Genomic DNA, 17,477 nt, shown 5'->3' with positions numbered 1-17,477 from the left:
ATGGAATGCGTGCATGTTAACAACGAATAAAATGAAGTCTCTGTCACCACATTCTGAGCCGCCTATGATTAAGGGGCGAGTGACCTCGAAACGCGTCAGGCAAGCATCATGATATACCTGTGAGCCAGTGGGGAGATAATCCAGTGAGGCCGGATGGCAGGCTGAACACGAGTGTGTCCTGAAAAGCTCTAGGGCGTTTGTGAAAAATGTATGCAGCGCGGGGTCCTTACCGCGACAGGACGCACCATCTCTAGTCACCGCGGAGCGGGGAACGGACTGGAGGGGCTGTGGAACGGAACTCTGCCGCTCTACGCAGCGTGTGAAGCCGGATTGAAAGCAACTCTCCTTGGTATCACGGGTCTCCACTTAGGAATGAACAATTGCTCAAAACTAGTTTGTGACCCAGAGCTTGTGAAAAATACAATTCCCAGCATGCAACACGAACAAAAACGTCAATCCTCAACCAATGGAATGCGTGCATGTTAACAACGAATAAAATGAAGTCTCTGTCACCACATTCTGAGCCGCCTATGATTAAGGGGCGAGTGACCTCGAAACGCGTCAGGCAAGCATCATGATATACCTGTGAGCCAGTGGGGAGATAATCCAGTGAGGCCGGATGGCAGGCTGAACACGAGTGTGTCCTGAAAAGCTCTAGGGCGTTTGTGAAAAATTTATGCAGCGCGGGGTCCTTACCGCGACAGGACGCACCATCTCTAGTCACCGCGGAGCGGGGAACGGACTGGAGGGGCTGTGGAACGGAACTCTGCCGCTCTACGCAGCGTGTGAAGCCGGATTGAATGCAACTCTCCTTGGTATCACGGGTCTCCACTTAGGAATGAACAATTGCTCAAAACTAGTTTGTGACCCAGAGCTTGTGAAAAATACAATTCCCAGCATGCAACACGAACAAAAACGTCAATCCTCAACCAATAGAATGCGTGCATGTTAACAACGAATAAAATGAAGTCTCTGTCACCACATTCTGAGCCGCCTATGATTAAGGGGCGAGTGACCTCGAAACGCGTCAGGCAAGCATCATGATATACCTGTGAGCCAGTGGGGAGATAATCCAGTGAGGCCGGATGGCAGGCTGAACACGAGTGTGTCCTGAAAAGCTCTAGGGCGTTTGTGAAAAATATATATATATATATATATATATCATGGACGCCGAAATGCATTCGCAATGGGTGTGTTGCTGCTGAATAAAGGTGCCTCCACTGTTCTCCCCTGCTGTGGCCTCTATTTCTTCATTCGCTTGGAGGAGTTCTATTCATTTATCAGCGCGAGTTCCAGAGTCGCGCTTTTGGAGGTCCCCGCAGCACAAAGTCGGCTTCAGCAACTACTGGTCTCTGCTTCGGTGGAATCATGTTTTCCGTGGTAACGGAAGGACTGAAACCCACCTCTGTGCCTGGGAAAAGAAGAGGCGGTGTTGTTCTCATTGAGGGCACCCTGGGCTAGTTGGACTTGCGACCCGCCCCCGCCAAAGACTGACCCGGGTTAAGGAGGTTGCTGCGGTTGGGGAGCTGAGGAGGCGGCGATGTATGGCGAGCATACTCAAATTTGGGGGCCAAAGTCATCAGGCATAATATCCACCCCTCGCAACACTGACCCACACTCAAAGGCATTCTGGGACTTGTAGTAACCAGACGACCGGTTACTAGCAGGAAATGTATGCTGGGACTACTCACCTTGGGGGCGGACCTATGCATCATATAACAGGATGGGGCAGGGCATTTATCCCCAGATGGACATCCTGTTTCATACCCCTGGCGCTGAAGAAGGCGTCATGGATGCCGAAATGCATTCGCAATGGGTGTGTTGCTGCTGAATAAAGGTGCCTCCACTGTTCTCCCCTGCTGTGGCCTCTATTTCTTCATTCGCTTGGAGGAGTTCTATTCATATATATATATATATATATATATATATATATATATATATATATATATATATATATATATATATATATATATATTTAGTCTCTTCTTTTGTACAGATATGCTTCCAGTGTTTTTAAAGAATGTATATCCAAAATTCAATTTTCTGTACATGTGAGCTTCCTTGCTTACTACTCTTCTAGATTGTCAATATACATCTTTGCTCCCTATTTTAATTACCTCAATGGGAATTGCTTTTGTGGCATCCTGAAAGCATCAACCTGGTCATCATAGACATACATAATTTATATTTTAGATAATTTGACTTATGTTTCAAAAACAGAAACATTATTGCCATACTTTCATTCCATTCTAACCAACTCACAGTCAATATAAAAACATATGACCCTCAAATCATTCAAAGATTTACATGAACAATATATGTTGTATTGTGTAAACTCTAGTTTGTGCATTTCTGCTCGTGACCAATATTAGATAAAGAGGAACTTATGCTGGATCAAAGTTAGTCATTGATCATCTGAAGTATACAAGCTTTAAAGAAACAATATTTTCCCAAAAGACCATAGAAAGTAATATAGTTTTTCGAAAGACCTCAGATATGGAATTGCTTGCTTTTATTTAGCATCAATTTATCAGGGCTGCAAAGGTCAGCGTTATATGTAAACCTGTAAGCATTCTTTAAATTTTGGACATCTTGATGTATGTTGGAAATGAGGGTTAGTGTAAAAGAGCAATTGCCTGAGAAGTAATCTCGTAAGAATACCTGGTAATAGTTTGTACATTTTCCTTTCAGGATGACCAATCCTATATTAAATTTCAGGTGGTCAGAAACTAACGTTTTGAATTTATTGGGATTTTGCAGAGAATTATTATTTTGAATTTAATCCAGGAGCACCAGAAAACTGTACAGCCTTCATGTTAATAAAGTGATTTACTGAAGTAGTTGCTTGTACATAAATATCAGGGGTCGTATTATACCTACGGTGCATTTTCCTTAATTTCACAGGGCGCGCCTTTTAAAATATGCACTTGGTGGAATCAAGGTAAATGCACAGCATTATGGTGAATGTGCAGCCCCCAAGCCAACCGCGAATTTGTGGTGCCCAGGGGGCAGCGCATCCATATGAAAAACTGAGTGGCTGCTTTGAAGCTGCTCTGTGTTTTTCTGTGCAGGCAGCCACCCGCCTGCGGGAATAGAGATCCCTTTGCAGGCAGGTGAGGGAGTGACTCTACCTGCCTGCAAGGGGATGTCTGGGGGGTACATGGGACCCCCTTTCCCCCTCCAGAGGACTGCCATCAGGGGGTGCACTGACAGTGCACTATCTTTTAGGTGGTACACTGTCAGTGCGCCTTCTGAAAGCTTCTTTGCCTCTGCGACCGTGTTTGTAATATGGCAGGGGCGCAAAGGCAAAGGGATTTCCTCATTTGCATCGGCCCACACCCCCATGCAAATGAGGGAACACCCTCATGCAAAGCTGGCGCAATTGCCCATTGCACCTTTGGGCCACTTCCTTATAATATGGCCCTGTATGTTTCTGCTTAGATATTTACATATATATTCATATACATTAATTCCACCAGGCAAACAAAAGAGCAGGCACTCCAGGAATAGCAGTTCAGCAATTTATTCAGAAATGAGACACATTTTAGCCATTAACCTTCAATAGACATACTTGTTCCCAGTTCCCCTAGAATACAAATAGTGACTAAACAATGAAGATAAAAAGAGGACGTAAAACCCCACATTGCATTAAAGCTTCAATGGCACCGCCAACTTTAAATAGTTAATCTTGAAATTGAATTACAACTTTGTTCCCAGAAATGTGACAGTTTTTTCAAAAAATGGGCCTTGCAATAATACCAGCTCAAAATAATGTGTGACAACAAACGGAACAAACTCAATAGTCTATACCTGAACGGGCACTAGCAATGTTTTATTTTAGCCATGCGTGCTGCAGTCACCATATTATTCACTATGCCAACTATGTTTATACATGGAATGGCTTCAAAATTGCCAGACCCATACATATGCTCATAAATTCATTACAGCCATAATTGATTGAGTCCAATAAACGTTGGTCCATTCTCAAAGTGCAAATAGTGCTATGATGTGTCCTAATGCATCAATAAATAAACAACAGAAAAAACATCATAGTGCAGGTTTGATAAACAGGCGAGGAGGCTGTATGTATTTGCCAAGTGTTCTACTTTTATTGCCAGAAGTAACAAAAGATTTGGATTCACGAGGGTTTTCTTCAGGTTCTCCTTCTGATGGTGTCCTCGTTGAGCTGGATGGTGAGATAGAGGGCGATGTTCCTTGCTCCTCGTCTTCAGAATCACGGGGTTCTCCCCGGAGGCTCATAAGAGGGAGAAAGAAGAGCCGTCAGAACACTATATCTTGGGGCTATTCAAAGTGGTTGTACCCGTCACCACACCTTTTAGTGCTCAGAACGTCTTGCTCAGGCTAGATGGTGAAAGTCGTAAGTGAAAAGAAGTGCCTGGAAAAGGGACTAGGTGAAGGGAGGGGAGGGTTGGGGTAATTTAAATGGGTACGTCCTGTGTACAAAAGAAACAGCTTAAAGTAGAAGTTGCACAGTTAATGTATCAGGGCCACCTGGTACTCACAGATGTGTTCTATGACCTTTAAACGACTAAAACAACAGAAGACCCTACAACCAGCTCGGGTTTCTGCTTGCAGCTTTGATAAAATTCAGATACGCATGACCCAAAACCACAAGGTCCCCAAAACATTGAGCTACCTGCTACCAAAACAACAAGGTCCTCAAAACAGCGAGCTACCTACTCCCTTAATTACACAAAACAACTAAAACCCACGTTCTTTAAGGAAGGCCTGGTTCCCCACCTGCCTCCCTTGTTTCCCCCCTTCCTTCCTGAGGGACGCTGGTACTCACCGGCTCTGCCGCAACTCCCCAGAGTTGTGGCCGCTCTACAGCATCCTCCGGAGGACTCCACCACTCCTCAGAACAATGCTCGTCCGGTTCTGTCTCCGCCACGTCTCTGCTCCTTGGGTCTTCTTCGGGTGCACAGCTACAGGGTCCGTCTTTTCCGCTTCGCGCTTCCGACGTCCTTCTTCCTCGTTTCACGCCACCGGTTTGACCTCCTCCTTCTCCTTCGTCTCCTCTCTTTTTATTGGATCAGGAAAAGAGCTTCCGGGGTATTCTCCTCCCCCTTCCGGGTTCCCGTCTGCATCTCTCTGTGGAGATACAGGACAACGGCATGGATTTCGCGCTCATGTGGGATCCTGTGAATGGCGTCGGGAAAGTGGCACAGGTGTCTGTAGAGGGAAATCAGCCCAGGGTTCTATACCGGTGAGTCCCTCCTCACAGTGTAAAATACCAATGTGTGTATAAACATTTCACTTTGAAAATAGCAATGGCTGTATTCTGTGTATCATTGTTATATGTTAGTCATATATGTGTGTGTGTATATGTACATATTTCATCCATATTGGTTATCATGCTTCCATTATATACCCCAGTGGGTGGTATAAATCAATGTTGGGAGTCTACATGTTGTACCCAGTGAACTGTATTGATATATATGGAACCAATTTCTAGTCATCGATTGCATTCAAAGAGACGGGTATGAGGGAGGAGGAAGACATTTCTCAGCAACATGTGATCTTCAACTTGACATAAATCAAAAGGTCTCAATTTTACAGAAAGACTGCTAATCCCTCATTGACATTATATCCATGAGGTTGTTTCGTATTGATATCAAGAAAGCAGTTGCTTTCCAGTTGGATCAGGGATTTCTTTTAATCACCTCCTCTGACGTTGTGTTCCACCCTGTCTATTGCAAAGAGTTTTAACTGATCAGCATTTTGTTCATGATATATTTTGAAATTTTGCGCTATGGTATATGTTACATCAGACTTCCTAATGGCTGTTAGATGTTCAAGTATTCACTTTTTGACATGAAAAATAGTGGTGCCCACATACTGTTTATCACAGGGACACTTAACAATAGAGACATAATAGATTAAATTACATGTGAGGTGTTTAGAAATCTCCTTTGTTTGCCATTTGGTAAGAAATAGGAGACACGGTTAGTACTGGTTCTACATGCTTTTTCATTTTGTGCATCTAAGAAATCCTACTGTCAGGCATAGCCAACCCATGTCTGATGGTCTCTTTAAATAGCTCGAAATTAGTCTAGCTTTCAATGCGTGAAGTTAACAATAGTTTAATCTGGGATTGGGGACTCCACGTGGCTCTCATGATTGCATCCGCCTGAATCAAATGCCAGTGCCTACATAAAATTCTATTAAGTCTGCTGCAAGGAACAGCGTTCTCCATGCTTGAAGTCATTATCCCAGCAAATTGAAGTAGAGCATACCTTATGGGAAGCTTCTTAGAACAAAATGGAATTGTTGGTACTGAGGAGGGATTGTCTGAGGAATGTTTATTAATGGAGAAGATTTTCAGAGCAAGAGGATATCCAGAGAAGGTCTTAAAGATACCCAAAAAAAGGTTTCCTCTATACCAAGGGATAAGTGTCTCTTTAACAATAAACAGATTGGTAAGATAACAAACCCATGCTCGTACAACAAGGTCAGCAGCAAAGTTAATAGACCACCAACCAAACATACGTATATCAGTTAACTTATCCACCATTTAGAATATATTAATTTATCATCGTAATGCGTTCTATGGAACTTTATCAGAGCCTATGGCAGAGGGGCAGCCAAAGGAATCGGCAACACCCTCCACTGTTATTTCCATTCCCTAATATAATTGCCAGATTCATGTGGTTCTTAAACATTTGAAGTTTCTCTGCATCTGTCTATTCCAACACATTGTCCATCCATTTAGATTCACAGGAACCCCTTGACATAATCTAGTACATGGCCACTACTTCTATCAGCATGCAAAGTCATAATTCTAGCCCATTATCTTTAAAGGTAAGCTCCATGTAAACAAGAACTAACAGAGTGTTTTTAGCTACTAGAAATAGCGCTACCAAAAAAACAGTTTTTTTGTTGTCTCTGCAATCATTCCACAACAGCACAAAGCAGCAGCAGCATACTTAGCCTGGTAAATCACCAAAGTATTTAAAAGTCTGAAGAAATGCAAAATGGCAGTCACATATAATAACAGCACCTGATCTTCGATTCGGTGAGTTTCTTGAGTTGCAGCTGCCACGATCCACTGAAGGAATAGTCATGCCAGAATAATCAAAGGTAGAGACAAGTTACAATTTTTCTCCCTATAACTGAAAAGCCTGCTTTCATCACCACTGATTTAGTTTTGGTGGAGTTGATTGGCAAAGCTCATGAAACTATTAAAGAAAAAATTCAATAGTGCCTGAAAACCCTTCTCATTTCAGGCCATCAGTATCCATCATCAGAAAATAGCTGCATGCAAACTAGAATGTGCCTCACTCTGGGGATATCGGGGGAAGGAGGTGGCTGAAGTTATCCTGACTAGGAAGTCATTCGAAAAGAAATTTAAACGTTTGAGCCTGAGAGCATACCTCGCGGACAGTGGTCTCGATGTCAAATTGATAAGAAAGGGCCTCGTTCTCATCAAGTCTTCCCTCAGCAAGGATGCTGCTAATGTAGTTTAAATGATGGTCTTGTTTCTAGCAACACATAATCAGTAGAAGAAGATCACTGAATTCACCTCTGGGAAAGACTATTTAAGAGGTAATTTCTTTTGCACACAATCAGATCCAGCAATATACTGACTGAGTGCAGTAGGTGTTGAGCAGAGGGTGGTCCAGCAGCTGCAGTATTCGACAGGCCTAAGGATGTGTGCGAATGGTGATAACTGATGGTCTCTGATATCCACGAGCATGTAGATGTACACATTAATTGAACACTGTGGTAGGTTATCTGAAAGATAAGGCTCTGTTATGGTAGACTCCATATGGTAGAATCTCACAAGGTCCAAGCAGGGAATGAGTCTTTAGTGTTAATTCTGAGTTCCCACTACTGGCCACAGAGGATTGTGCTGAAGTGTCGAACTCTAATAGTTTTCCTGTAGGATCATGTACCATGGTAGATCAAATTATCACAAACACACACAAGTACCACTTAAGAACTAAATGTGGAAACTGACCTCATAAACAGTGTCAGATTGTACATGAACAAGAGTGACCTCAGGCAAAGGTGAAATAAGTTACTCGTCTCTAAAACCCTCAAAAATCACAGTAGAAGTAAAACGCGGCATAGAGGGTCAGTGTAAAATCAAAGTAAAGCAGCCAGAGTGCAGAACAAATCCAACGTGGTGAGTTCAGCATTTGAGGCAAGACACTTTACACTTCTTTATCTCAAACCTGATTAATTGCAGCCCTAATTTAGTCATAGGAAAAAATTGTTTTCTTAAGTTATTTATCTCTATTTCACCATTTAGGAAATATTTGTGCCCATCATCCAATATCAAAATCAGAAACCCAAAAATAATGTAATATATCGTCCCCATCTAACTTAGAAATAAACCACAACACAATACTCTCAACGGGTCATTGCAAGAAAACCCCAAGTCTGCGGCGCAAACTTCAGCACAACGCGGAAGGCAACCTGACAGCGACAACTGTGTGCTATACAGTTTGTGCCAAAAATATAATTTAAATATTACTATCCGCTTGTAAGTCTGGCATTCCGATGAGAGTGATTTAATATTGGGAAATTTAAAGGATGAAATAATTTCCACATTACAGTTAGATATTCCCTCCTTCATAAATACACACCCTTCAAGACAAAATACACACATCATGCCGTTTCAGCAGCAAGCATTTAAATGCGATTGTTAATGTTTAAATTATTTGTAGGCTTTTCACTTTTTTTATATTGCCACTTTGAAAGTGACTTCTTTATGTGTTTGTCCTCAGAGTAAATTATCCAGGAAAGGCTTCATTCGAACGCGGTGGTGTATCAGTGACTGGTGAGTTTTATTTCTGCCAAGATATTTATGATTGTCTCTACATTATATTTCTTTATGGAGCTCTTGAATCATTGCATCAATCAAACGCGGTTTTTAAGTGGTGGAGCTTATTGGAGTGATGTATTAGTCTTACTCGTCTCGCGTGAGAACAATCCAAAGAAAGGAGCAGATGACAAATGATTGGGCATATTTAGCAAAATGTAGTATACTCTCATTAACATACCATTATTCTTGCTGGGAAAAATAGATGCTTGGGAGGCAGGGAAATATATAAATTGAGTATTTATGCTTCTTGGTGACTAACAGTCTCCCCGGCGGGGCTATATTGTGGAGAGCTTTTAGAAGCATTTAATCGGTTCAGGTATGACCCGTGTCTGTTGTGAGTGAAATATTTCATATCTGCCTGTCGTATCCTTCTCATTTATTAGATGTTGTTGCTGGGCTCATATCAGTTCCTCTTGCACAGACGTCTGCTGCTCATAAAGCCCTATTATTGGAAGTGAGAGAAGGCAGATTTTAACTAATAAACCGTCATCCCTAGTTTACACATTTCTGAGATCTACGTATGGAAACTTGTAATCAGAGACGTCTTAAGGCAATTGCAAAGTGGATTCTGGTCTGGCCCAGGACCCCAGCATTTCAGCCCCCCCCCAAAGATCTGTCTCTGTTCTCCACAAAGTCATGCCCTAATGGCCTTGAATGATTCTTAAACATAGATTGTTTTAAATACTATTTTCCTTTAATGTGTTTTTAACACGTGATGTGTGAGTTTATTACAGATATTTTGCACAGAAACAGTGTTTGTTTTTCAACACCATGCAACATCCATAAAAATGTTCAATTTAGATCAAAAGAGGATCTAGGTCGCGGAGATTATTTGCAATAATACTATTAAGCTGCTGCTATATTATAATGTTGAAAACACACTTCACTGTCTCTGAATATTAGATGGAAGCGCATTTAGAATTTGGACCAGTGTGCCTGTGCAGTGCCCGTCTCCTGGTCAAAGAGGGTGTGAAAAACCTGCAGTCTGATCATAAATGTAAAGCTGTTCCGAAAAAGGGGACCCAAACATATGTTTGGCCAAGGCCCCCAAAATCCTTAAAATGTCCATGCTTGTAATTCCGATGACACAGTACCTGCCACTCATAGTGAAGGGAGCCCTAAATCTACCCACGCCCCCCAACTCCATACCATCTACAAATAAGTTCAGTGGAAAGGCGAAAGGCACTAATCTGAGTCAAAAACACAGGAAAGGGAAACCAACTGAAATGAAATGGTAGAGGGAAGAAAACTCATTTTATGTATCATCCCAGCAATCAACACTATTTAGCACTCTCCAGCGGACACTAGCAACACGTTTTAACTCCATTTGAAGTCCCATACTCTCACTAATATTAGCAATTTGAGATAATACAGAATGTAAATCAGCAAGCATTGGCTAAGCCCATAGGTATGCCTTTAATGTGCCAACACATGTGAACAAAGCATTCACAAATGTTTTTTGCATGCTTTGCCTTTACAAATGTCGTTTATTACTTTAAGGCTGGCCTATTGGCTGTGCCAGTGCTGGGAAACAAGTGGAAAGAAAGGATTGCATTCTGTGAAAAAATTATATAGCATATAATGTGTGATCTTTGAATGTAATTTTCAGATGTAAAATAGTCCTTATGCGTTCCAGTGCAAGCACTCTCTGGAAGGTGCAATCATACACCGGATTGTTAATGGCATGAGGTTAGTGGGTAACACTCATCTAGGTGGCAGTAAAGCCTACTCTGCGTATATTTCAAAGAACTGTTAATAATACCACTTGCAGACAGCTGTGCTGTCAAGCTATACATAAAAATTGGTTGATCCGTCAGTTGCCCTCAATCTTCTAAATACATTATCGAAGACCCTGGCCTACAGTAACTTCCCCCTCCATCCCCATCCCCAATATCCATCACATATCCATAGAAAAAGTAAACAAGGCTACCCGTCGGGTAGAGAGGTGACTTTGGTGCAGACACCATACTCTTCGAGTAATAGCATAAGGATGAGATTGTAGCGTTTGTGCTCAAACTCTGAGAATTGTCTTCGAGAGTACTTGGTAGATCCTTGAAGGTCCTTTATAATCTACTCTATTTCTTTTGTCCCTAGAAAGCCCGTAAATGTAGGTTCTCTTAAAAATGTAATTAACCAGAAGGACTCCTTATCATGACTTTTTTTTAATCTATCTGATATTGTCCTCACATGGTTTATAGAGGTAGCTCTCTATTGAGACAATCATTTGAAGATTTCTTTAACCCCCAAGGCCTAAAGATATTCTTCATGGAGCAATAGGGTGGGTTGTACTGATCATGGACTGTAACCCCAGTTTTGACATGCATAGTTTATTAGAACATTACAATGTTAAATACAAGGGGGTAGCTCTGGGCGTATAACTGCTGGTGATAGCCCTCTCCTACAATATTCCAATGTTTGTCTTTACGTTTTTCCCTTTTAAATTTAGAACATTCTAGTCTTAATGGGTTGATTGTTCTAATACCATAATAGCCCTTCTGCCTTAGGCTATACCGGTTGTTAAAGGCCTTTTTGCTCATTATATGCGTCAGGTACAGCGCCTTTATCAACTGGTATAGCCCTCGGCAGTGGGCTGTAATGCTATACTGTGATATGTCAATGTTATTCGGTGCTCTTGTATGACTTATATTGCTATGTCAAAACATATACTCTTAAGTAGTTCATTGATTTCGCCTATTCTGTTGTAGTGCCTTTGACTTGGTGAACATCCACCTTTTCCATGATGCTTCTAATTTAATTGCGTGGGAAACAAGCCCCTCTGTCTACTCAGGAATCCGCCAGAAGGCTCTAAGTTATGTACTCAATAGGTATGTAAACTACGCCCCTTCTGTATAAGTGTAATCGTATGCATTTGTATTGAATGTAACAATAAGAACACTTGAAAAACATCTACATCTAAAAATGTTAAAGATTTTCATAGCAAAACATCATCTCATCTGCGTTTCAATTTGTGTTTGCAATTTAATAAAATATTTGTATGAAATGTTTCTACGTTTCCTAAGCTGTTAACCTTGCAACCTTTTGCTGACAATGGTCAATATATGGGCCAGATCACAAAGCATTTTTGACTGGCTCTATTTCACGTCCTTGGTGGTAAGTCAAGGCAGTGCTTGGTGTAAATGCTTTTTACCACTGTGTTAGAAAAGTAGATTTCTGGAAGTCATATAGTGTTTTTTATGGTGCCGTATTCATTTGGTGTATTATTGCTATGTGATGTTGTGTTAACTGTGGTTATATTGCATTGTTTTGACTGTTTTGTTCTGTTATGATTTTTAGTTGTGTTATTCTTTTGCTTTCCGGGTGTTACTGTTCTACAATCTGTTGTGTATTATAGATAAATACATCAACAAAAGCTGCTACATTTACAGCTAAAAGCAAAAGGTGCTTTTAAAGTGCTCATAATAAGCCACTACTTACAGAATAGGCCACATTACAATGCACACGTTTACAACGCATGCCATTACAATGCAGTCATTACAATGACCTCGTTGTTATAAAGTATATCATTACAACGCAAGTCATTACAACGGCTCGCTGTAGGGCGGGCGCTGGATTTTGGAATGGTATAATTTACCATTCCAACTCCAGTCTGTGCAACAGTAGGGAAGGTGTCGGATTTAAAATCCAACACCTACTACCCCCGATAGCTAGTGGTCGTAACGACTTGCATTGTAATGGTATGCGAGGTAACAATGTGGTTGTTGTAATGAACGCTTTGTAATGGCGTGCGATGTATCAACATCATTGTAAACAAAGTTTACCCCATTTACAATCGTCTAAGGTCGTAAAATAGCGTTGCTCCACCTCTACAACTATTTGTGATACCAGCCAGGGCAAATGGTGGCAAAGAATTATGATAAATTAGTACTTCCTGTGCTCACTTTATATGTTATGGTCATGTATGCGCTATCCAGCGTAACCAATACTTTGATCACTGGAAAGCAAACAAAGTTGCAGTGCGGGGTTAAAGATAGGCTCTGGAAGCAAATTGTAGCCCTATGTCTAAGATTCTCGAGCTGCCTGTTTCTTCTTTCAGTTGTAAACTATCCGCTCATCTCATTGAGCCTCGTGGTCTGCTTTTGTCAGATGTAGGTAAGAAAGAAAAAGCAGTGTGCTATATTCTATCTTATATAGTAACAGGTAGCTAATGGAGTTTAATAAGATGGGTAAAAACATTAAACAAGAGTATACATACATAAAACTGATGACACGATTTTTTTACTATCATTATTATTTATTATTGGGTATTTGTTTGTAACGAGTGTCTTGGCGCTATTTTACAGTTTTATCTTAAAGAATATTAGTAGGGGAAACTATTATCACATGTGAAAAGCTGTTTTTTAAGCTTTTGTTTTGATTTTTAACTAATCTGAGGCGAAATTTGTATTGTGCGTGATTTTTTAATGTAATTTTGGTCATTTGTTTTATTACACTTGTTATGCGAAATTACCAAAATTCTTGCTATATGCCACTTCACCTAATGCCGCACCATTCACAGAATATTTTTTTCCAAGAATAGTGTGCAATTATGTGCTGTGGCATAATAGTGTTAAAATTTACCATGAACGGCGCTCTGGCTGTTGTTCGCAGAGCTTTTTTTTTTGCACTGTTTTTGGCGCAAAATGCCTCCTCCTATCCAAAGTGTGTGTGAAGATGCATTTGCTCCCCTGTGACTACATTTACCTTTGTAATAACTTCCCAACTGTTATGGGGTTCGGAAATAATTTTGTGTCATTTTCCTAAAATTTTCCTTAATTGCGCAAAAGCAAATGATACAAATTTTGCATGCACCTTTATCAGATTTGATTCCCTGTAGATTTTTGATAATTTGTTCCCGATCCATAACGGAAAAGCACAGTTTGTGCATGGAACATTTTCAAGTTTTGATGGAAGTAGGTCGTTTTTTCATCGAAATATCCTCTATATGTTCTCTTGCTTGGAAGTGAATCTTATGACACCGTATACTAATAAATCCATAAGACCCAACTACCAGCAAGATCACTTGATCCTATAGTCATAGGCTTTAATCCCGGCAAGTTTAATAGACCTTTCAATTTTCCCCGGTCTAATGATTGAGTTCCACTGAGTGTCTGTTATATTGCACCAAGAAACCTCTCGTCATGATCATAGACATTACTAAGTTCATGTATTTTTTGTAACCTTTCCGGGGCCAGATTGAGATTGTTGTGCTGATGAATGAGCAGTTCGGCACTTCCTTATATTGTGACTGATTGGTGCAGAACATGATTTTCAGGTAGTGCAGATGTCGCAGTTTTACTAAGAAGTTCCAACAAATGTCATTTTGCACTGGTCGGTCAGTGCAAATGCTGGTGCAAATGTATCCAATTTTCAATTCATAGTCAATCAATCAAGCTTTACCGATTAAAAGAATAATCAAAAAGCACATTGAAAGTAGAACAATGGAAACTCGTGTTACTAATATAGATATCCACGGGATTATTTAAAATAAATTATACAGTAGAAATTCTTACATGAGAATAGTCTTTCTACAGTTAAAAACAGACTTCAAAAACGACGTGACAGCTAAAGTTATGAGTTCTTCCCCCACAGATTGCATAACTACAAAAGCAGGGTGACATTGTTTCAGACCTAATTTTCTAAGCACCAGAAGCATCCACCTTTTTCTCTGGACTGTGTAAAATTTACAAAAGAATAGAACATGCATAGTGGATTGCGCGGACAGGTCATCACATGGGCAATTGGACAACTGTCTGGACCAATCGTTATGTATTGGGAAGCTAAATAACCTGTGAAAAATACACATCCTAAATCGTGTTAATAAAAATCTTTCAAAATCAAAGGTAACATCAATTAAGAATAGCTGCATCTTAAGAGTAGTCAGAATGTTTTGGTGAGCAGAGACTGAGGTTTTTTGAATCTCTGTGTTTGTTCTTATATTTTCAAGATATTGCAAGCAGCTAAATGTAAGAACTTTCCTGTTTACCTTGGTCAAAATGATGGAGTTATCAAAATATTCTTGATGGCCTAGCTTGCACAAAAATTCTTTAATGTACTTGAGCCACCCTACATGTGAAACCCCATCTAACCCACAGCAGTCACTGATTATTTGGCGGTTTAGGCTGGTCTGCTCTGTGGTCCAGATATGATGCCAAGGAAAGATTGGTTGAATGCTGATGACATCCTCTAAATGCGATAAACCCAATTCCGAGTGACAGTTAAAAGTGGAGACACTGGCCGGGACAGCAAGCTAGTGTCTAAGGAATCTGTTTTCAACCTTCTGCAAAGATGTCACGTCTACATGTCCCCAGATACTCGCTCCATAGATCGCTATTAAAAAACACATTTAGCTTTATAAATATGGAGTAGTTCTGTGGGGGGGGGGGGGGACTGCCCAACTTTCTGCCAAAAGTAGTCAGGGCTGCCACAGCCTTGGAAAATAGTCATCTCCTTAGATTTACAGCCTGTGTCCATGAGCCAGTGTGGTCAAATAGGACCCCCAAATATGAGAAAGCCACATTTCAGTATAAATGTTTTGGATGCATTAACAGTGAGGTCCAAATTGAACATAAAATTTGCAAATCTAGATAAAACCTTTTGAAGACTATTTGGGGTGCGGGCCATAAGCACAGCGTCATCAGCGTACATGAGCTCAGAGAGTGAACGCTTCCCTACCCACGGGAGGTCCGGGCACTCCTTTCTCAAAACCTGATCTAAGTTGTTGATATACAAGGTATATAGGAAGAGTGCTAGAACACAACCCTGCGTTACTCCTCTTCCAACGATAAAATGGTTGGTACACTCCCCCCCCCTAAGCCAAATCGCACCCTGGCTCTAGCCCCGATGTAAAATTCTCGCATTAAGGAGATTAAAGATGGCTCCAGTCCCAGCTTCTTCATAATTGCCCAGAGTTTATTGTGGATGACGCAGTTGAAAGCTGCGGAAAAATCCACAAAGGCCAGGTAGAGAGGGTCCCTTCTGGCCTTAGTATAGTTAGTTATGGTTAGTTCTAAATTTAGACACTGGTCTGTCGTGCCCAGGCCCTTGTGAAACCCATATTGGATATTAATAATAATGAAGTAGTCATCTGCCCAGACCTGTAATCTAGATAGAATCACTCTTCCGATCATTTTACCAGTAGAGTCTAGGAGCAAGATAGGCCAGTAACATGCTGGATTATGCCTATCTCCCTTTTTAAAGGTCAGGACCAGAATCGATTCACTCCAAGTGCGAATGAGGCTGGTCGAAATGCATGCATTGATTACTTGAGATAAGATTGATCCCCAAAAATCTATATTATGTTAAAAAAGGTCCTCTAGGATGCCGTCTGCTCCTGGGGCTTTACCACTCTTACTTAGTCGAATCGCCTCCTCAATTTCATTAAGACCCAGTTGGAGATGCGAATGGTGATTAGCCATCTGGAGTTCTATCCTGTCCCCCACCAATTCGCTAAAACTTGGTTCAGGTCTACGGTTAGAATATAATTTAGAAAAGTGATCTACCCGTTCGTCCCTAGAGATCGCTATCTCTATGCTTGCCTTCCCTGTATCAACTAGAAAGGGCGCGTTGAACGCTTTCCAAAATGCTGAGGAGTCTTTCATTTGAGATGCAACTCGGAGGGCATTCCATGCCTCCTCCCTTAGCCATTTTTTCCTTGCTTTTAAAGCGTATCTATATGCCCTTCTCGCCTTCATTTATTTCATCATTTTTTTTAACCTTTCTATGTAATGCGAATTTAAGATTAGAATGGGCTCTAGTACAACTATGATCGAACCATCCTTTCTTTTGTAGAGTTTTCTTTTTTGAATTTACGTGTAAAGAATTGCCAATAAATTCAGATAAAACTGAAAACCCATTCATAGTCAACAGTATTATGCATGTATACCAGTCCTTGAGATCTGGAAAGGGCTGTAATGTATCCACTCAATGTGAACATAATGTTTATTAACACTCAGGCACTTTACAGTTCACAATAAATATAGATGACACTAACACACATCCCCCTCTGTTGTTAATTGTATTTGTCAAATGTGTTAAGTCCATTTGAAATTCTGAATTTCATGTCAGCTTAATTTGTCAGGCCCTTGTTCAGCAATGTTCACATGGTAGGCCCCTGACTAATAGCAGAGCTTAAACAAGCATTGGCACCCAATAGGTTTAATCTATGCAAGAGCTATGGACTTTGTCAAAGTTTTTAAGACATGTTGCACAGCAATGCAGGCTGCTGGCAACATGGCTTCAAGTTACAAAAAAAAGCACGGTCACATGGCCAGTGCTGACTGCATCATTGCTTATGTTGTTTTTTTTAAACCATGCTGCACAGCAGCCCGCACTACTGTGCTATATATCTTAAAAAACCTTGGGGCGCAAGCAAAACAAGGGAAGTGCGGGGAGGAGGGAGGTAGCAGTAACACAGCGGTCTGCCGGATAAGGGGGCAAGTAATACGTGGGAGGTGCTGGAGAGGAGGGAGGGAGCAGCAACTCAATAGACAGTGGGAGGAGGGGAGGCCATCAATTTAGCAGGGGCAAGAGTCCTGACAGTGGGAGGAGGGAGGGATAAAGGAGGGAATGAGACTGGCTGCAGACACATGCACTCTTATAGAGAGCATGGAAAAAAGTTTTTAAAAGT

General features: G+C 41.1%; 1 protein-coding gene across 2 annotated transcripts in view; it reads left to right on the top strand.

Moving 5' to 3' along the window:
- Positions 1-17,477, top strand: part of INPP5A (inositol polyphosphate-5-phosphatase A) — a 1,643,294-nt gene that overhangs the window by 1,036,930 nt on the left and 588,887 nt on the right. For both annotated transcript variants that reach the window (XM_078643463.1, XM_078643462.1), the window contains exons 7-8: positions 8,754-8,806; positions 11,557-11,676. In XM_078643463.1, the coding sequence (XP_078499589.1) occupies positions 8,754-8,806; positions 11,557-11,676 (173 nt within the window). The remainder of the gene's footprint in view (positions 1-8,753; positions 8,807-11,556; positions 11,677-17,477) is intronic.

The sequence above is a fragment of the Lissotriton helveticus genome, chromosome 5_1, assembly GCF_964261635.1.
Source record: "Lissotriton helveticus chromosome 5_1, aLisHel1.1, whole genome shotgun sequence".
NCBI classification, from domain to species: Eukaryota; Metazoa; Chordata; class Amphibia; order Caudata; family Salamandridae; genus Lissotriton; species Lissotriton helveticus.
The sequence above is the reverse complement of the archived record's forward strand: the minus strand, read 5'-3'. Positions and strand labels throughout refer to the sequence as shown.